This window comes from Podarcis gaigeae, assembly GCF_964106915.1.
Source record: "Podarcis gaigeae genome assembly, chromosome: 17".
Lineage (NCBI taxonomy): Eukaryota > Metazoa > Chordata > Lepidosauria > Squamata > Lacertidae > Podarcis > Podarcis gaigeae.
The window spans coordinates 9880759-9902448 of record NC_139694.1 but is presented as its reverse complement, the minus strand read 5'-3'; the positions used below and the strand labels follow the sequence as shown (position 1 = coordinate 9902448).

The following is a 21690-nucleotide window of genomic DNA, read 5'->3' as shown; positions in this document are numbered from 1 at the left end:
ATGATTTTTTATTAAAGGCTTCTAGGCCCTGCATGTATGGGTGCAGGTGGCGCTGTGGTCTAAACCCCTGAGCCTCTCGGGCTTGCCGATCAGAAGGTTGGTGGTTCAAATCCCTGTTACGGGGTGAGCTCCTGTTGCTTGGTCCCAGCTCCTACCAACCTAGCAGTTCAAAAGCATGCCAAAAAGTAGATAAATAGGTACCACTCTGGTGGGAAGGTAAACAGCGTTTCTGTGCGCTGCTCTGGTTTCGGTGTTCTGTTGCACCAGAAGCGGCTTAGTCATGCTGGCCACATGACCCGGAAAAACAGCCTGCGGACAAATGCCGGCTCCCTCAGCCTGTAAAGCGAGGTGAGTGCCGCAACCCCAGAGTGGTCCACAACTGGACTTAACTGTCAGGGGTCCTTTAACCTTTACCTTTAGGCCCTGAGTAGAATTGTCATTGTCAGGGTTCCCTGGGATGATGCAAAGTCTGCTCAAACCACTGCTATCTGTGGTGTAGATATGGTCAAGTATTTCTATTGAGATTCCGCAAATTGAGACCTAGTATCCTTTGCATGGATATTTTCTGATATTTTGATTCAAGATGGACTCATTTATAGCCATACCCACCCCCACCTGCCAAGGAGACGTCAGGCACTCAGTGAATGTTGGCGGAGATTTCCAGGTCTCCTGAACAACTGTAGACTTGTTTCTTTGGTGGTGGTAGTGTATCTGTTCATTCCCTCTCTGTAACTCTCAGCTCCAGAAAGCGATTGAGGGCACCACAAGCTCTGGTGTTCGCCTTCGTCCTCCCCTGGCCAGCTTCCGTGACACTACCCAGACGGCGGGTGGCAAGGAGCAGGCCAAGTGGACTGCACAGATGTGGAGCAAGCATGACAGTGATGCAGCGGCAGCGGTGGCGGCAGCAGCAGCTCCCAGCAGTACCGCAGTAGACTCAGGGACAGAGAGCCCGGTAGCCCCTGGCTCTCCCTTCCCGTCACCCTCTTCTGCCCCCAGTGGAGGGAAGGCGGTGGTGCGCTCTGCCTCAGTGGCTGATATGGAACTGGAGGAACTGGAGCTTTCTGGCCCAGCTGCTGAGAACATCTCAGGCATCCTGAAGGACCTCAACCTGCGCCCCACAGACGTGTCTGAGGATGACGACGATGACGTGCCACTATAATTGTACAGAGGAGGCACCCGCCTTGCCCCTTCACCCAAGCTACTCCTGCCATACTTGCGCTTCAAGGAAAGGCCTGTGGGCAGCTTCTCTGGCACTAATGGATGGTAATTTGCACTGGAGAGCCTTGGCTACGTGGGCTGACTCTTCCTTCTGCCACTATCAGTGGGGTGGGGTGTACTTTGATTACCATGCTGTGTTAGGCATTCCATAGGGCTCCATCCCCTGTGGAGAAATGGTCATGGCAGGCTGTGTAGAAACTTCTCTTTAGCCTAAATGACACGGCCACCAACATTTTCCTCACCTTGCTTTATGAAATACTTAGCTTAGAGAGGAAGTAGACAAAGGATTTAACCCAGACTGGCTGTGAAAAGAATGCAACCCAGGTTGTCAACAGGCCCATAAGTGGAGAATTTATGCGGTGGTGCCCTTCCCTTCGTGCTCCCGGACTGAAACTGTCTCGTCTTTACCACTTTGCACATCTCAGAAACCCCTCTCCTGAGAATTGCAGCTTTAAGCCACATGTGTTTTTTGCTGCTTTTCCGGACCCATCCTTGTCCAATGTTCCCATCCGGAAATCACAACATTTCCCCAATATATCCCACTCAACTGTGCGGCTCAGGTCAGGATGTGTTATGGAATTTAAAGGCCAAGCTCAGTATGTGTAGAGAAGAGTATCTCTACCACACCCGCTAGAGAAAAAGAAGGCAGCAGTAGGAAGGCAGAGAGCCAGTGTGGTGTAGTGGTTAAGAGCGGTAGCCTCGTAATCTGGGGAACCGGGTTCGCTTCCCCGCTCCTCCACATGCAGCTGCTAGGTGACCTTGGGCCAGTCACACTTCTTTGAAGTCTCTCAGCCCCACTCACCTCACAGAGTGTTTGTTGTGGGGGAGGAAGGGAAAGGAGAATGTTAGCCGCTTTGAGACTCCTTAAAGGGAGTGAAAGGCGGGATATCAAATCCAAACTTCTTCTTCTTCTTCAGCTTGATCACTTGTTTTGTATATTTCTTGGAGATGTGAAAATTAAATGAAGGAAAGACTCAGCGCCCTGACTCACTCTAGGAAATGTAACACAACCAGGGCTCTGTTTGCAGAAGTCTTTTAAAATCCTGCTTTGGGTTGCTGAGTGGGAAGAAGGGGAATTAATCTGGCTCCCTGAAACCCAATAAATTAGTGCCCCCACCTCAACCCCAGAAAATCTATTAATAAAAACAAATTCAGCCACCACCACCACCACATCTGCTGGATTAGAGAAATGAGCATATGCACAGCGCATTGCTCCCATATAGCTTCCCACCCAGCTAGGGAGACCTGTGCAGCCTTCTCTGGCAAACATAATGGCTGCAGCTTTATCTGAAGGCTGTAAGAAAATGATACAACCAGAAAGGGTAGTATTCTGAAGTTTTCTGATCATTAGCGAGGCGAAAGTTTGAGCAAGGTAGCACATAGTCTTAAATGGTTGGGGGTTTTTTTACGTTTTTATCATGACATGATGGACACTTATGCAAAGCAGTTGTCTTAATCACTAGAATTCCTGTGAAGAAACCGTTGTGATAAGAGTCAGCAAGTGGAGGAAGAAACAGTTGCTGCTTCTGTGAGCACACCTCTATTACAGTTGCCTATAGGCTTTCTACCAGTTTAACAGCCATGGCTTCTCCCCAAAACTTAAAGTTTGGCAAAGGTGCTGAACATTCTATTATGAACCATCTGCAATGACATTTCCTGGGAGAGAATGACGGCTGACGGTAGTATCTAAAAGAGAGGAAAATGCCTGTCTTTTGAGCTTGCCATTAAAAACACAGTTTTGTCCTAGCTGTGTCTTCCAATCCTGCACTCCAGTTCCCTCGCTGCTCCATTAGGGTGGGTGAATCAGTCAATTTTGGTTTCTCTTGGTTTCTCCTTTTTCCCGTGCTAATTTCAGTTCACCACATCAGTTTCTTTCTTTTTTTAAAATAATAAAGCCCTCGTTAAAATTCATCAACACTTTAGGGCCAATTTCTAATATACATACCTTTTTGTATGCAATTTTCCCTAATGCAATGCGTTTTGTACATTAGGGTTAGCATTTTTGTGGACGCTTCTACACCAGTATATGCTGTCTGTGCAATGTCAAAATCTAGCACCTTCCGTTGGACTTCGCAGCTGCGGCACCCCAAAAACTCTGCACCTGAACTGGTTGTGCTCCCCTAGATCTGCCTTTGCTCAACCCTCAAATGCCTCCACGCAGCTTCGACAAAGCTCCTCAGCCACTGTCTGTGAAGTGGTCTCAGTTGTTCCTGCTCCTACTCCTGAGCAAGCCTTGGCTTACCAGAGAGGAGGATCTGCACTGGCATTTCTTGCACATGCAGGTGAATACCACCTGGAGGAGTAAAGTGCCTGCCCTGCTTATGTGAAATTGATGACATGCAATGTTTACCGTTTTTAGAATTCTCCAGCCCTCTTGGACAGTTCCATGAGGAAATAAAAACAAAGTTATTACAAGCAGAAATCACCAGCCCGAAAGCTGTCTCATACACATGGAGAAAACACTGGAAGGACATTTATGAATACACTCATGTGATGGTAGTTTCTTAGGCTCAGAAATGGCACATTTGAGGGTGTGTGGGCATATTTTCAACAGCTGCATGCTACTTGGAAATTCAGTAACCACTAGGAAACAAATCACCTACTGAGTTTGTCTGCCATGCAGTTGTTAGGAGCCCTTCTGCGGAAAGATGGTGGCAATCCTGTCCGTGCTGGGTTTGGTAGCTAAGCTTGACATCAGGTGTCTACCTACCCCAACTCCATCAGAACCATTTTGGACAGCGCTTTGGTACAGCTCACTGTCTTTTGCCAGCAATTCACCTGTTCTATTATATGAGCAGCATCTCAGTTCCCAGGGAGCTTGTGGCAAAACTGGATGTATTGAATCAGTATGCTCGGTCACACACAAAATCCCCATGTGGTCAGGCCCGAGGGTGTAGACACAGGATTAATGACAGGTCAGCTGCATCTTAACATTTAAGCAACCTGTTGGTGACACATTCACTGCTGTTAAAGAGGAGTGTGCATGGAATGGGGATTCTGACATATGCATTCATCTCAAAGGGGATAGTGATCTAATAATAATAATAATAATAATAATAATAATAATAATAATAATAATAAACCTAAGGTTACCAGATTTTTTTCAATGAATCCGGGGACACTTTTCAACTTCAACGGATTTTGTATGGGGACTGATGTATAAATCTGGGGACTGTCCCCAGGAAACAGGGATGTCTGGTACCCTTAAATTAACCTGGTTATTTAAACATGTGGTTCTGGGCAGATTTCAAGGTTAGAGAGTTCTGAGCTCTAGGCAGATTCCAAAATATGTGGGGAAAGAGAAGCAGGTCTGCTGCCAAACGTGCTCATTTTGTTTGCCATCTGCATGCACTTCAGTGCTCTGCAGAGTTTTCAACTGTGGATATGGAAGGCAAGAACTGCATAGTGCCTGCCAAGCGGTAAACATGGCACAGTGAGTCAACAGCAAAAACTATTTTTATTCCTCTTATACTTGCCTCTCATCTGCCTTTAGAGGCCTAGTTCTTGAAGCAGTGAGCCTGCTTCTGGGCAGCAGCCTTTCAGACTGCATGTGGAAGTTCATGTGTTGGAAAGCCCTAAATGGCCTCAGTCCAGTACAGTGGTACCTCGGGTTAAGTACTTAATTCGTTCCGGAGGTCTGTTCTTAACCTGAAACTGTTCTTAACCTGAAGCACCACTTTAGCTAATGGGGCCTCCTGTTGCTGCCATGCCACCGGAGCACAATTTCTGTTCTCATCTTGAAGCATAGTTCTTAACCTGAGGTACTATTTCTGGATTAGTGGAGTCTGTAACCTGAAGTGTCTTTAACCTGAAGCGTATGTAACCCGAGGTATCACTGTATATCTGAAGGAGCGTCTCCACCTCCATCGGACAGTGAGGTCCAGAGCCGAGAGCCTTCTGTCGGTTCCCTCACTGCGAGAAGCCAAGTTACAGGGAACCAGGCAGAGGGCCTTCTCGGTAGTGGCGCCCACCCTGTGGAACGCCCTCCCACTAGATGTCAAAAAGAACAGCTATCAAACTTTTAAAAGACATTTGAAGGCAGCCCTGCTTAGGGAAGCTTTTAATGTTTGTTGTATTGCTGTATTTTAATATTTGGTTGGAAGCCGCCCAGAGTGGCTGGGGCTGCCCAGCTAGATGGGTGGGGTATAAATAGTAAATAATAATAATAATAATAATAATAATAATAATAATAATAATAATTTGAATTCTCCTCCATCCCAAAGTTCTTCTCACATAGAAAACTCAGTGTCAGGCAGGTGTTACAGTCCAGATGCAGGGCTACTGCCACTGTAAGAATTAGGCCAGCATCTCAAACGCTGAGTCCTATGGGAATTTTGAAAGCTTTTGCAAGCTCCTAGTGGAAAGCTAAGACAAACCCACAGGCAGCTGCATATATGCACACCTTGGGGAATGGTAACAATTTTGGCTTAGGCCCAGCTATACTAATGTGAGCCAGCTTGAACATTTACAGCAGCACAGAGATCCATACAATAAATAAATATTGTCAAAATATGCATCCAAGTTACGACGACACGTAGAAAATATATTTATTAATACATACAAATGTTAAGATACATATTCTGTGAACACAGTGACAGCACTTGGACGTTTTACTTAAAAAACAAAAACAAACAACCCCCAAACAGAATATGGCCTGGTTCTCATGGACAGCATCAGCCCATGTGTATGTCTCACTGCTTTCAGCTGCAGGAGAGGGTGGGGACTTACAGAACTGAATGTCCCTGCATACTGGATTTCCTAGGTAAAGCTATCGAGCACTCCTTTCTGAAGGGTCAGCAGTGTGAAATTGTACAGCCCAGACACAGGTCAATAAGGTATAAAGCAGGATTTAAAAAGAAACCAAAACAGGACAGCAAGAATATTATGTATGTTACTTTTTGCTTGTATTTTGTGTGTGTCAACAAACATCTTCCCTACGTTTTGAAGGGTCTGGGATGAACCCATAGCTTTTTAGGTTGGGTTATTGGTTTCTAGGCCAACAATCTCAACAAGTGGTATATTATTATTATTGTGTCGGGGATACATAAAATGTCCAGTACCTTGGAGTTGGTGGGGAAAAAATTCTTCTGATAATGGTCTTGCTCACATGTGTGGATGGAAGGTGTCTTCACTGACAACACAGGTCTCGGTTAGCATGGAGGAGAAGTGTGCTTCTTGGAAGTTGTTGCTCTCTGTTTTTGTTTGCCTCTTGATCTTGGCTCTTAGAACTGTACTCCTCTTCTGGGTCATGCCGCATTCTTTCATGGATCGATCCCCCCATCCCCAATGTTTCATATATAAGGTGACTGTAATGGAATGTCATTCTGAGGCAGGGGAGGGGCCAGGGCAAGGAAGTTACAAGGCTCGTTGGGTCAGGCCAGGACCTCCACTGTCAAAAAGGCTGTTTTCTGGCAAACAGGTCATAATTACCTTTCATTAGTATCAGGCAGTGTCTGAGCATCATCTCCATCGATAGAAGGGGGAGCCCAAAAATGAAAATCCTAACGTCTAACCATGTATGTAAAGTTAAAGAACAGAAACATTAAACTTTGTCTTATTTTAAAATATACACTGCGTCGTCTGGCTGAATATACTACATCTTTTAGCTGCTTGGGAGCTTGGCCAATGCAAAGACACAGCCCAAGCCCCCAAAACATCATCACTATAAACCAACCTTTCCTGACCTGGTGCTGATGGGATCTGTAGTCTCAAGCAGTTGGAGGGCACCAGGATGGGAACAGCTGCTGTAGATGCACTCGCTGTCAGAAATCGCAACCGTGAGTCCATTTCCCAGCCCATTCCTCCTCCATAAATTCTAGTGGGCGCTACCTCGGGTTATGCCATCATTATCTCCTTGCTATCTTTCCCACCACCCCCAACACCATAATGGGCTTTTCATAGAATCGTACAGTCGGATGGGGCCACGAGGGTCATCTAGTCCAACCCCTCGCAATGCAGGACTCTTTCACCGAACGTGGGGCTTGAACCCACAACCCTAGGATTAAGTCTCGTGCTCTACTGGCAGGGAAATGCGTGAAATTGTGACATGAACTAAGGCAAGTTCTACAGACCTTATGGAGGAGGGGAGAAACATGGCTGCCCTTTTGGGTGGCGTTTGCCGCCATTTGGTGACCTAGAGATGGCCAGTGTTCTGCAAATCAAAAAGGTAGTAATATGTGCCAGACATGAACTGGGAATACCACAGTGCCATTTTTCTAACTCGGTGGAGAAAAGCAATACTTTGTCTACACAAAACGAGAGCTTTTGTGGAAGTGTGGGTGGGTGGGCTTTATATATTAGGTTCTTTTTCAGCCCAGTCACATTTTCCCATCCTTTTCTCCTGCTCCCCGCTGTGACGTTAACTTATGAGAGTGATGGAGGTGAAATAGTTAAACAGGCTACCCAATCAGAACCCAGGGGGTGGAGTCAGAGGGACTATAAAACCAGCTCTGGGAGGGGCGGAGGAGGAGTTCGTTGAGGAGTTTGTTGGGAGTTGGGTGGTTGGTTGGAGTGGGAGTGAATTGGGATAGAGTTTGTGGGTAGGTTGAGTTAGTGTAGAGAAATAAGCTGAGTCAGGAACAGTTAGGGGCTAGGAAGACAAGTAAATATCTGAGAGGTGGTTTAGTGAGTGAGAGCAGGGAATGGAAGTTATAGGTCTGGACAGGCACCCCATGTTTGTAATTGACCAATACTGGTTTATGAAACCACACGCTTGTTAAACTGCAATAAATAAACAGAAGTTTATGTTCCAATTTAACCCTGCCTGGACTCAGTATTGTACCAGGTAGGGCCTGGGTGGTGGCAGCGAGAAATAAAGTGGTGGCACAGGGATCAATAGATGGTGAAACGTCCGGGGACCCTGTGTGATCGCCACACCCGCCTCCTCCCTTTCAGAATACGCTCAGTGCATCTGGTAAGACCTCCCGCATGGAAATAAAACACACTTCCACCAACCACAATGGCCAAACCACGTGCTGTTTAATAACAATAACTTCACGAGGTTCATACATGCCCTTCCAGGCCATGTTCCCTCATCCTCGGTGGGTGTGAACCACAACCAGGCATGGTCGCCATATAGTTTTTATATCTATTTGTATAGTTACATATATATATTTATATATATGGTATATATATATATATATTTATAGAAGATATAATTCTCATAAGTCACATTATCAAAACATGCGCAGAATAACCAGCAAAAAAGTTTCAAGCAAAGACATTTTGGAGCTGGAAGACCAAAGGCAAATCTGTTTTTTGTTTGTTGTTTGCTTGCTTGTCTGGTAGGGGGCTTCCCCCTCCCCTAGACAGAAGGGGTGTCGGTAGTGGTGAGAGGGTTACAACTGTAGACCCATGTCTTGTCCTGCTCTTCCCTATTACCCTCCTTTCTCCCTGAAAAGTCACAGACCTCAATAAATGTCATCCGTAAAGGATGGGAAGATTCTACGCTTCACCCCTTTTTCAGAAATTCAGAGCAGGAAAAGGACTTAGAGCTGCCCCTCTCCTCGTAATCTCCTGATGCAATTCATATATATATATATTTAAAAAACTACCCAAACTTAAGCCCCCAACCTTTGGTAACTTTTAAACGTGCTTTAGTAGATCAGTCCCCATTGCTCCCTTGCACACAACCCTTATAATCTGTAGTACCCCCCCCCCCTGCCCACCCCTGAAAATAGCTGTTAAAAAAAAAAGAATTTGCTCATTGCAAAATTATTTTTGAGGCTCATTTTGTAGCTGGGAGGACCCCAAGGATTCCACCACTTCATGCACAGCACCAAATGAACCAGATAAATATTAAAGGATAGTAGCTTATATTCACAAAATTGTTTCTGTCTCACACATAGCATGGTTTCTGGAAACAACAGAAGGAATCGGAGCAGAGGTTGCTCAAATGGACTTTTGGACAAAACCCAGACATAGGCGGTTGTAGACTTTAAGGAAAAGGCATTCTGGATCTGAAGAGATGCCTGCGGAAAAAGGGTTCGGGTAAGCCTGGCCTGGAACGTGTGGAAAGAAAGCGGAACCCATTTCAGAGAACACGAAAGCCCTTTTTCTTTCTTTTTAGCCCTGAAGGGATAGCTCTGCATATGGACTGTACCACTTCAGGCTGCAACTGTGGGTCCACGCAAATGAACGCTCTTACATACAAAAACTTCCTTGCACATGGAAAACCTATGTTGGGGAGAAGTCTAAGTTAGAACCCTTCACCCTCACATCTAGTACTCTATTTTATCTGGAGGAGCGTTCAGACCAGAGTGGATTAAACACTTCCAGTGCTTTTCTTTCTTTCTTTCTTTCTCTTTCTTTCTTTCTTTCTTTCTTTCTTTCTTTCTTTCTTTCTCTCTCTCTCTCTCTCTCTCTCTCCCCCCCCCCCGTTTTACTCTGCCATGTCACTCCCTGCAGGGTCTTGAGACCATGCAAGCATTGCAAGGAGAAAACAGCTGGAGGGAAACCAGTTTTGGGAGGAGAGGGTAGAAATACTTGCTTGTTTCCTTCTCACTTCAATCATTTCCCACTCCCATGGCTTTTATATGAATTGGTCTCACCTTGCTTACAAGTCAAGGGTTATGCCACCATTAAACAAAGAGCTCTTTCCTTGTATAGATACAATAAAAACTTCTCCTAAGCATTTCATGCTTCTTCTTTTTTAGAAAACAGAAATAAGGTCTTGGGTAAGTGGATGTTCAGGAATACGTATCCCTCTCTCCTGCATATGAAATTAAAGGAAGACCCAGAGCAAGGCTGCAGCAAAATGTCTGGTGCTGGAGCTGATTTGATGCATGGAAAGGTGACATTCAGGTGGGAAACGGCTACAGAATTTCACTCCTTTTGCCACCAAATCACCTACCTCCATCTGCCGTCTTACCACCTATTTGTTACATGACCACAAAACCCTAAAATGAGGGCACCAGCTCAGCCACGGCTTGGCTACCTGAGACTCAGACTTCAATCTTATCAAAGTAACCAGAGAAAGGATGGTAAACAGAGGCACAAGCCAACGTCCAACTTTCCCTTCCACAACAAACTGGTTTATGGGCCACAATGGCTGGTTGTACAACACTTCTTGCTTTAGAGGCTGTCCAACAACTACAGAAAATTATTTTCACTCTAGGCCAGTCTAAGATAGGACTGCGTTGGAAAAAAACCAAATGACACCCTCCCACTAACGTATCTTATTTATTTCTTTTCTTACACCTATACCCCTTCTTTCTTGTGTTCATCACTGAACACAAGGCATTATATTTGTGGTTCCCAGATAGCCTGGCATCCTGGCATTGCTCAGACCCAGACCTGTTTAGCTTCAACAAGGAGATGGCTTCATGTGCTTTCAGACCATACCTGGAAACCCATAAAGTGCAATTCATTAAAACAGCACAAAACAAGCTCCATTGAAGTGAAGAAGATCCATTATGCACTGGCTCATTTTAATGGAACTTGTGTAGAAAAGCTTCCCAGAAACCACCCTGATCAGCTGTTTGGTAAGGGGGAAATAAACCAAGATGCCACCCTCTCCATCCTGAATAGCAGCGTTTCCCAAACTTGGACCTCTAGCTGTTTCTGGACTACAGTTCCCATCATCCCCAAACACTGGTCCTGCTAGCTGGGGCTTGTGGGAGTTGTAGTCCAACAACAGCTGGAGACTCTGCTTTCTATGTTCAACAGCATTTGGTTGAGTTGCTATCCTCACAGCATCGTCTGCTCCAGTGATGAAATGAGGCCAAGACATACTTGTCTAACTTACAGGTTTTTCATGATGGCGGCGAAAATGTTCTCCTTAGAGAGGCTTGCTTGGCACCTGCCTTAAGGTCATTCTAGCTTCAAGCCAATTCTGTTTTTGTTTTTCCAGTCTTTTGTTGTATTTTTCTTCTAATTTGATTTCAACTCTGCTGTATGCTGCCTATACTAAGGTATATATATATAAGGTATGAATTCCTTATGCACTTTGGCTACTTGGTATTCTAACCATGCAAGTCACCTTATGCAAGCCACCCAGATAATTTGTTGAAGTCTTACAAAGCAGAGGTTGTACATGAATTATTCTGAGCACTTGGGGAAAGTCTTACATATTCTACAAAGTGAATTCCTAAGGTTTTCAAGCCACCGTGGCTGTGCCCGCCCATTGGTAGCAGGATGTATGACTATGTTGGTTTAACCGCATGCCTTACTTAGGAAGGAAACAGAGACAGCAGGTGCTGCTGAACAACACACTACCAGATGAGAAATGGAGGATCATGAATGATGGATGCATTGCACTCAGGCCTAAAGTAGGTTTGATGAAGGAGGCATAATAAAATACCTTCGTCTTGTTTATTTCCTTTAGTGCAGCTGCAGAGCGCTCCAAATTTTTATTTGAGCCATAGGGTGGAGGGAGTTGACTTAACCCTTTCTCTGCAGGCTGCTAGTTTTCTAAAAACAAAACACTCCACCCATCTGCTTCTCCCCTCACAAGGGATAAGACTCTTTTTAAACCTGAAGACTCGACATATTTTCTCCCCTCATAGCTGGGTCAATTTGAAAGGCTAAGTACCTCTCCCAGCAGCAGCCTCATCAAATTCAAAGAACCTAAATAAACATCACCTTTAATTTGACCCCCAGGCTTCAAGGACAGAAATTGGTTCTTTTTAAAAAATGAATTTATTCCTAAATTTCTTAGTTAACTATGCCCAGTGCCAGCACCCAGCAAGGCTAGATAGGTGCCTGATTATCTGTGGCTGCTTTAAGAGCCCACAAGAGGCTTGGTGTGATCTGAAACCCATGCTCCACTCCTAGTCTGCTTTACTGCTCTTCCAGCAATGCGGATGGTGAGATAAGGTTCATGGCTGGGGGGTGGGGGGAGGAAGAACCATAGGTCTCTAACCTGGGGCTCCAAACTCTGAAGGCACCAGGGCTCTCGACAACAGACATTTTACAAAGCTACCCTTCCACAATGCTCTGGCAGTGATTTCGCTACCCATTCAAGCAAATTTTCTAAAACTGAAGCAAAAAATTGAAATAAAACTATATAGCCAATGTAGCCAAGTGAGCATTATGATATTGCAACAGAGTGGATTATGTAGTCATACAGATATGCTAGCCTTTGTCTTCTAGGCTCTGCTAAATGGTACTTTTGCATTCCTACGAAGGGAGTAAGCGGCATTTTTTTTTTTTTAAGGCTTATAATGGGCTGAAACCAAACAGCCGGGCCATGAAAATGCAGAGCCAGATTTCACCTCATTACTGGCTTGCCGATCGCATGGTCGGCGGTTCGAATCCCCGCGGCGGGATGAGCTCCCGTCTTTCGGTCCCAGCTCCTGCCCACCTAGCAGTTCGAAAGCACCCCTAAGTGCAAGTAGATAAATAGGTACCTTTTTATAGCGGGAAGGTAAACAGCGTTTCCGTGTGCTGCGCTGGTGCCGGCTCGCCAGAGCAGCTTTGTCACGCTGGCCACGTGACCCGGAAGTGTCTCCGGACAGCGCTGGCCCCCGGCCTCTTAAGTGAGATGGGCGCACAACCCTAGAGTCGGACACGACTGGCCCGTACGGGCAGGGGTACCTTTACCTTTTTTTTATTTCTAATTATTTCAAAGATAGTCCCTCTATGTGGAAAAGGGATATACCGGTAAATCAGTAATTTTGTGCATAAGCCTCCAGGCACCTCGTAACAACGTCTTGTGCATGAGCACACAATGGTTAATTCTACTGATGTTACTCTACAAACCAAAGACCATTCACTCATTGTGTTTAACATCCACTGCTTAAAGCCCACTGCTGATCAATTTACATAAGCCATATGGGAGTACAAAATACATTTGCCATGGGCCATATATTAGAACTGTGTGGTTTCCAAGCTGGCCTTGGAGACCAGATCCTCTTCACTACTCACGTGTATTTGGAGAGACCAAGCAACTAAAAATAAATAAATGCATGTGCAGTTCAGATGTGCTACATGTACATTACTCAGGTACCATAGCAAAATACAGGAGGGGGGGACCCATTACTGCACATGCAGATATTAATTTATAATCAGTGAGAGTCAAGAAACATGGCACCCTTCGACCTAGATGGGGGGCCCTTCAAAACACAGGAACACAAGTGCTGCCACTTTCTCCTTGCAAAAACTCTGCTCCTGCCCCAGCCGCTTTTCTCTCAGCAATGCTTCATGTTCAGAAATAAATTGAGGTAATGGAGAAAACATCCTGAGGGGAGGTGGCGGAGTGGCGGAGGGGGGTTCATTACGCTCTCCTATCTGCCGCTTCTCTGATAATGCTGAGAGCAATTTTTCTACCTACCACTTTACTGCGGCTTACTTACGTTTGAGGACACCGCTCTAACCTCGCCACATGGAGTCCCGGTTTATCTTAACAGCTCCTTCAGGACATCTGCTGCTAATGACGATCCGATCCGTCAGGAATTGCTTTTGAGCTGCCCTCATCCATTTCAGCTGATGCCACGAGACACGTGGCTTAATCTTTAGGGGGCCACAAGTGCTTTTGCTGACTATTCTCTCTGAATTTGGCTCAACAAACCAAGCCCCTTACCTCTTGAGAGCCTGGAAGGCAACACCAAGAGAGGGCTGAAGTTTAATAATTCTTCTAATCTAAGGCCAAGTATAAAATGGGGGGGGGGGAGAGAGAATTCTTGCTAGCCAGGCAAGATTTCGGTAGTGGGTGGAGGGCAGAGTTGGAAACATATACACACACTGCCTTAAATGTCAGAAGAATTTCAGAATGGCAAGGGAAGACCCCCTTATTTTAAAAAAATAAGTTAAAATTGAGTTGAATGGTCCTGAAATAATGTTTATTTAGAAAACTTCTCCAGGATTTGTACAGTTTAATAGAGAATGGAGTCTTTGTTTTTGAGCAGGACTTTCTAGTAGCAGGCTGTAGAATGCTACAGCAGAGTTGTGATTCTCTATTCCACTCTACAGAAATGTTCAGTATGGTTCCCCCAAAACACAAAATTAGCCTCCTTCTCTATCTCCTGTTGTTTCTTTGCTAGATGCCAAGCCATGTGCCCCTCCATAGCAGCCTTCCCAAACCTTTTGTCCCCATATGTTGTCAGACTACAACAGAGGCTCCGCTTGTGGCTGAAGATTGGGGGCCCGTAGCGACGCGTCGCATTTGTGACATCACTCGCGTGTCACATGCTTGTGATGTCACGCCTTGCCTAGCACCACACAGCTTCAATGGCCGCAGCTCCTCCTCTCTCAAACTCTGGAGGAGCCTGCTTTTGATGCTGTGCCACACTCAGCTCAGTGATTCAGCCTCCTCCCTCAATATTCAAGGGGCTGAGCGACACCTCCGCCCCCTAGAGTTAGCACACTCGGACCACAACCCACGTTATCTCTAACCACTGGCCATGCTGGTTAAAGGACAACAGATGTTGTAGCCCAACAACATCTGGGAGACCCAAGGGTGGAGAAAGCTGCTCTCTTTATGCACCACATCTCAGAAAGAGGAAAAAAAGAAATATACGTCTTCCCAAACATTAGTGTCACATAATATTACCAAATGCACACAAGTTGCTTGCATTTTTTGTTTTTAAAAAAGACAGACAATAAAAGAACGGGTTTGGACAAGATGAACCACTTGTCTCGAGTCCGGTGAGTGCCAAGATGACAGCAGGATACATTTACATTGAAACAGAATTACCGTAAACATCCAGGTAGAGTCCTGGTCCTGGATAGGCACATGGAGCAATAATGGTTTGGAGGAAAGAAGTAGCAGGCTGCCTGACTCACTGCCCCCGCCCCAACCCCAATACTGAGGACATCTCAAAGCTTCCTGGAGAACCTGAAGGCTCTAAAATGCTGGGGCAACTGGAATTTCATCCATTCTTCACTTGCAGAGAAGTTGCGCTCTGCACTTTCTTGCTTCTACATCATCACCAGCAGAATCCCCCCCACCCAAAAAAAACTGACAGCCAGCCAGAACGCAGCAATTAAGATAAATGCAGGAACACGAGGGTTCGCCCTCATATTCAGAGCAGTGCTGTATCCAATCCTCTTAGCCCTCAGAGGTTGGCACAGTAGCATGTAAACATATTTTTAAAAGAGAGAGGTGGATTCCCCAGAGCTCAGAATCCGAGCCGCCTCTCCACTGGAGGAGCCAGGAAGAGGAAGGGAAAGGAAAGGAGAGAAGGTTGGGGAAGGGTTGCCAAGAGGCTTCTCATTCATGCATCTGCTGCGCTTGCTTCTGCCTGATCACGTGTCCGCGGTCGTGAAGGCTTTTTCAAGGAAAGTGCCGTGGAGAGGGAAGACTGGGCCCTCTTAGCTTTTGAAATCCATGAAGTGAAAAATCTCCCACTATTCTCTCCATCAAAAGTGAATGAACAATAGTGTCCTGTTCACCTTCTGTTCACACCTTCTGGATGCAAACCAGGGTGTTCTGGGCTGAACGCTCATCTTCTTTATCTGCACAAAGCGCCCCAGATGGGTAAGCAAAGGACTCCTCCGTCTTGGTTCACTCCTCGGTCTTGCAATCGGTAGTCTGCCGAAAGTAATTAGCGGCAAGCCTCAGAACAGGTCAGGCTTGGAGAGGAGCAGAGACAGGGCTGTTTCCTGAAGGATTCCCTTCATCAGACAGCCCTACAGTCACCTTTGGCAAGACTTTCCTCATCAGAAATAAGCTTCCACTGCTTCAATAACAAACGTGTGGTTTTGCCCAGCAAAATGTAACTGGTCACTCCATCCTTTTCTTCCATTTTTTAAAAATAATTTTCTGGAGACTTGCAGGAGGATAAAAATGTGGTTTTTATGCTGATAAAACAGTACCCCTCTTGTCTTTTGCAGCAAAGCAGCATTTGAGGATGGACTAAAAAGTATGTCCCATAAGCCATGACTTCTCATTCACAAAATCACTCCCGGTCAAAAGAAAAAAAAATGCCCTGCAAAACTTAAGAACCCCTAACTCACCCTGTCTTCGTTCCTAATCAAGATGAAGCCTGAGAAATATTTACATTGTCGGCGTAAAAAGGAGACAGAGAGATTTCAACGGAAAGAGGAAAATCACCCTTTTCCCAGTCTCTGCTTCATCAGTATTTTGGCACTACAGAAGATCTGGCGGTGCTAGGAAAGGAATATGACCTCACGCTAAGTGGCACCCAGGCTATTCCCTCTCTGTTAGCTTCTGCTTCAAAAGCTGTTACTTGGAAATACAAAAAAAATTAGGGAGAGGGGAACAGCGACAAAAGTTCTAACAGAAACTGGGAAAGGGTGGTGCTGAAGCCACGCATGCTTGCTTCCCTTGGTTTCTGCACCTGCACACTGCTGGAAGGAGAGGACTCCATGACTGCATAAAATAGAAAACTGAGAGATGACCCACCCTCCCCCTTCCCCTACCCTGCATGCAGTATCCAATATTAAATAGGGGGAGAAACCCCTCTTTCCAGCTCCCAGGTAGGCAGAGGTAACAGGGGTTAATAAGGAAGGTTTCTGCAGAGGCCAACAATGCACACGGGCTGGAGAATGAGGTTTGGGCTGGACTCATAGAGCAGCTCTGTCCACATCAAAGGATAGTTGGTACCCACAGAGCCTCATTCTGGTGCATGGCCTGCACATCCACAGAGTCACTCTCTCTCCACACATCACTCTCTTCTCGGACTCAAGTCCAGAGTGCCTCTCCTCACTTTAGGACGGGCCCTGGGGTTGCAAATTTTGCTGCGGTACGTTTTTGTCTACAAAGCTGCACGCCCTCGTTGTTCCTGCTCCACGACGCTGCCGTTGAAACTCTTGCCTGTATCCTCAATGACCCTCCAGTCCCAAGAGCCAAAGCAGATCGTAGCCCCATCTTCTGCGTCGCTGAATTAAGTACGAATGTGTGCCTCCCCTCAAAAAAGCCCACATCTCTGCTAAAAGCACAACCTGTATCCACCACACAGCCAGTGGAGGCCACCGTCTTGCATTCCCTGAGCTCTCTGTGTTTGGGTGTCCAAGGCAGTTGGTCTTGAAGGCTCAGCCCAACATGTACAGGAGGAAGGGGTGAGTGGGTGGGTGGGGGAGACTTAGCATTGCCCAGCACTTTTGGTCCTCGGCTTAACTTGCTGTGAAACTAAAAACAAACAAACAAGTGTGCTCGTGCACTTGGGGACTTCAGGAGCTGGAGAGGGGGTTTCCCTATCACTTTCCCCCAACCCACCCGTGTGTTTCCCATGCATAAGAGCAAAGGGTTCCTCCATGGCAGCATCAGTTGTTGGCTTCACCTTCCTCTTCATCAAAAGACTGCACCCCGGACGAGGTAACGTCGGAGACCTTGCGGCTGAGGGCAGCAGGCTCCGGCTCCTCGCGGGGGGACAGGGACTCCAGGTCCCGGCAGACAGCATCGTCCTCCTCGGGCGAGGGCTTCTTGTTCAGTAAGGGAGCCTTCTCCAGCAAGGGGTTTCCTTCCTCCTCCTCTGTGTGGATTCCCACAAAGGTGCTGGAATCTGTGCTGCTGCCGCCGCCACTAGGAACTGTCTGAGCAGGCCATACATCCACAAGGCTAGTATTAGAAAGCAGTTGTTGTTGCTGCTGCTGCTGCTGCTGTTGTGGCTGTTGTTGTTGCTGCTGCTGCTGCTGCTGCTGCTGCTGCTGTTGTTGTAGTTGCTGTTGTTGCTGCTGCTGCTGTAGCTGCAACAACTGATGCTGCTGGATAAGGTTGTTCTGGATCAGAACGCTTTCCTGCAAGCTGGGCTGGGACTCTTCAAAGTTCTGGCCCTGATAGGAGCCAGTCGCTGGGGAGGCAATGAGTGACTGGTCGCTGGTCTCCCAGGCGTCGGAGGAACCCAGGCAGTACATGCCTTGCGAGACGTAGGAGTGAGGCCAACTGTCATACTGTGCCTGGGCCAGGTGCTCTGCAGGGAAGGGAAGAGTCGGGGGGAGAAACAAAAATTAAAAAATGGAAGAAAGGAAATCAGAGTCCAGCCATCTCCAGACGTTACAAATAGGGTTAATAAAACACCCAGGGTGTGGGTGTGAGGAATGGGAACAAATGTGTTAGCTCTACCCTTCCACCATTTTTTAAATTAACCTTCTAACTCTTATAGAGAGCTCTTTTTTTCCGGGGAGGCTCCCATGCCTCTTTAAAGGGTTTTAAAATGGGTGAGGAGCCTCCCCAAATGCCCAAGACACTCCACTTCCACAAGATTAGGCCAAAATTCCCCTCAGTGAGAGGATTGAGAACCACAGTTCCCAGAAAGGGTTGGGGAAAAGAGGTTTATAAATAGAAATAGAAATAGAAATAATAGAAATAGAAATTTAAAAAATCAAGCATTTATTTAGTGCTTTAGTATTTAGATACGTTGTTAATTTACGAATCACCATCCACTTGAATCTCAAGGTGATTTACGTAAAAAACAACTAAAAGCAGCTTTCAAAATGGTGCAAAATAAGCAAATTAAATGCAAGTTTTAAAACAGTACAGAATAAACACATAAGGCAGAGAGGCCTGTTCACTCTGGTGGAAAAACTTGTGGAAACTAAAGTGCCTTCTGGGAAGTATAGAGAGGCACCACAGTGGTTCCCAATTTGCTAAGTACTGTGGACCCTGTACTTTTGAAAATTTTGGTATCTCTACCATAGTTTTAGTGATATGAAAGGCACCGCAGACCCCGTGGGGTCCGTAGACCACCAATTAGGAATGACTGGTCTACTGTATCTCCAGAGGGGATGCAGTTCTACAGAACAGGGGCAGCTACAATGAAAGACTTGCCCTGAGTTATTGTGGAGAAGGCTTCTGTTATTTTATCAGAATTATCTCGGAATGCTTATTGCTAAAACAAAATTTTAAAAATTCCTTCCAGTAGCACCTTAGAGACCAACTAAGTTAGTTATTGGTATGAGTTTTCGTGTGCATGCACACTTCAACAATTCTCACAGTATCCATATAATGGAGGTCCTTATCATTAACCCCCACCCATCCCGAATTGCAGATGGGGACATGCAGATGGAGACATCTTCAACCAACTCCAGGAGGAAAAGCCAATGCTCACCCTGGTTCTCCATCATCTCCTGGTAGTTCTCGTTGTAGTTGCCAGCTTGGTTCTCCTGGTTAGAATTGACGCTCACATCCTCGCCATCCATGGAAGACCAGGCCATGAGGGTGGCTTCTGAGATAGCAAACTGCTCCATCACCCCTGTGTTGAGCAGAGAAGAGAGAAGGATAGCGGTACATGGAATTGCCCTATTCTTCTCCCCCAGCCAATAGCCGCAGATCCTGCCTCTTGGGTCCCATTGCCCAGTCCAGTTCCTGAGAAACTCTGGCTGGGATCCTAACTTAGCAATATGGAGTAGCCTGATCTTCTGTGCCATTGCCCAGGCTCCCAAACCAAGTATCAGGATTTGGTTTTCTGAAGGGTTCAGAACCCCAATCCAGAATAGCTGCCGTTACCCTGGTTCCACTAATACTCATAAGCATGCCTGCAAAGGGCCATGGAATAAATGTAACCCTTGTAAGCATCCTCTTGCAACTGTACCTTAATAGGGAACGCAGGGCAGAGAGTGGCAAACGGCAGCCCTGTGCTGAGCTTCCTCCTCCCTGCTCTGTAGTGCATAGTATACTTACCCCATGTCTTGATGTTATTACACGGAGAATTCCCCTACCGCCCCCTGCAACCAGTGGCAGGCCAGCAATATGGAATGGGACTGGGAAGTGCCCAGTGTATCTCACAGCCAGATAACCAGAGGAATTCAGCATAGCACTAAGGAGATCGCTCCATCAGCACAAGCATTTTGGCTTGCTTGGTGAAACAATCTCCCCTCTCCTTCCCCCCGGGGGGCTCTCCTAAACCGTGGGCACAGGAGGCGGGGAGCCCTTTTGAGTTAGTGGCAGTCCTCATGCAAGCTTTCGCTAGTGAGGATGGTGAGTTGAATCTGGCCCAATAAGTGCGCTGAGTCTTTCCTGACAACTTAATTATATTTTTTAGATGCCAGGCGAAAATGTTCCTCTTCAACCAGGCCTGTGGCTGATTAATAGCCTTTTTAAAGTGTCTGTGAGAAGAGTTATTGCTTTGCTGTTTTGGTTTAATTATTTACTTGTTTTTATTTTATTTTATTCTGTGAACCTCCATGAGATCTGTTGATGAAGGGCAGTGTATTAATTTTAACAACAACAACCAACAATTTCCTCAGCATGCGTGTTCTCCTTTGAAATGCCTCTTGGGCTATTTCCACTTTGCTCCCAGAAAGCTGGAAGGGATCAAAAGGTCATTCCTTCTAAGTTTCCCCTGCGCCCACGACATTGGGTGGGTTAATGTTTATGCAATCCAGAGAGAAGATGCGTTCAGAGAAAATGGATCAACCAATCCAGCCCAGTTGAACTGTTCCCACCCCCCATACCCTCCTGTTCCACCACATCCACCGATGGACGGCCAAACAGTAGCAGCCTACCTGCAAGGAATCGGGCCTCCTTCTCCCCATCACTCAGGTCCGAGTAAGCGTCGGCGTCCTTGCGCACCGTTTCGTGGGTGTGCTGCTGTTGCTGGGTGTTGCCGTTGCCCCAACCTTGCCACTCAATCATGTGCGCGACGCGACCCGACCCCATGGCCGTGGGCTTGGTGACGTGATCCTTCATGGTGCGGGATATCCCTAAGGCGCCAGACATTAGGAAAACAAAAAGGGGCTATTATACAGTTCCAGAGACATTGATTGTCAACCTAGGATGGGCCCATTTTCACCCAGTTCTCCCATTCCTCCTTCATGCCTGCTTCCAAAACTCTATCTACATACTGGTCTAAGTAAGGAAGCACATAAAAGTCATAAGACGTGGGGCCCAATAATGAACTTAATTGCCATGTTTTAATCTGACAAAGTGTGGACACTGCAGCCTTTTATCATACCAAAGGGGGAAATGGACTGGGCATCTGGTTATTGGGGGCCACAGTGTAACTGATATTTATTTCATTTTCATTATTAGTTGCTTGTCACCCAAGGATCTCCAAACAACTTACAGCAAAAAAAGAGGAAAAAGATATACCACACATATTACCATAGGGGGAAAAGAGCGGGGAGTCATAATACATTAGTATTTCATATAAAAGCCATTAAAAATACTTAAATGGTGAACAAAGCAATACTCAGACCCACTAATGAGCAAATAAACAAAACCTCAACCTCCCCATAGTCTAAAGATCATTGACATCAAAACAATTTTAGTCAATTTCCTTCTTTTTTTAAAAAAAAAGTTTACTGATTTTATATAACATTAAGCAGACATAAGCAAATATAAAGCAGCCCCCTCCCCCTGTTTTAAGCACTCTCCATTAGTTGACAACATATAAGCAATTGGATATTTTTGGAGATAAATTTTGTGCAAACACATCATTTTACAAATCTCCGTGGGTCCTTGGTGGCCTGTATCCAATTTCTTCTGCTAATGCATGCATATGAAATGCAATTAAGCCACATGCTACTAAAGGCGTTTGAGTTGTCACAATGTCTTTCTGAGGTGGGGACAGGTGTTCTACTATTCACACATTTTGACATACTTGTTCCACAATGGAAATTTGTCATAGGAAG

The 21690-nt window shown here is 46.0% G+C and overlaps 2 protein-coding genes across 10 annotated transcripts in view; one reads left to right on the top strand and one right to left on the bottom strand.

Moving 5' to 3' along the window:
• Positions 1-10710, top strand: part of CLCN1 (chloride voltage-gated channel 1) — a 111745-nt gene extending 101035 nt beyond the window's left edge. For 3 of the 5 annotated variants that reach the window (XM_083718586.1, XM_083718584.1, XM_083718585.1), the window contains exon 23: positions 740-3640. In XM_083718586.1, the coding sequence (XP_083574712.1) occupies positions 740-1159 (420 nt within the window). In that variant the 3' untranslated portion in view covers positions 1160-3640. Of the gene's footprint in view, positions 1-739 lie in introns of all 5 variants that reach the window. The other 2 variants (XR_014559328.1, XR_014559329.1) reach the window with 1 other exon arrangement.
• Positions 10711-13970: 3260 nt separating this feature from the next.
• The window catches only part of FAM131B (family with sequence similarity 131 member B), a 51206-nt gene continuing 43486 nt past the window's right edge, over positions 13971-21690 (bottom strand). For all 5 annotated transcript variants that reach the window (XM_083719412.1, XM_083719411.1, XM_083719413.1 and 2 more), the window contains 3 exons: positions 20563-20773; positions 19167-19310; positions 13971-18029 (listed from right to left, as the gene is read on the bottom strand). In XM_083719412.1, coding sequence (XP_083575538.1) covers positions 17383-18029; positions 19167-19310; positions 20563-20773 — 1002 coding nt within the window. In that variant the 3' untranslated portion in view covers positions 13971-17382. The remainder of the gene's footprint in view (positions 18030-19166; positions 19311-20562; positions 20774-21690) is intronic.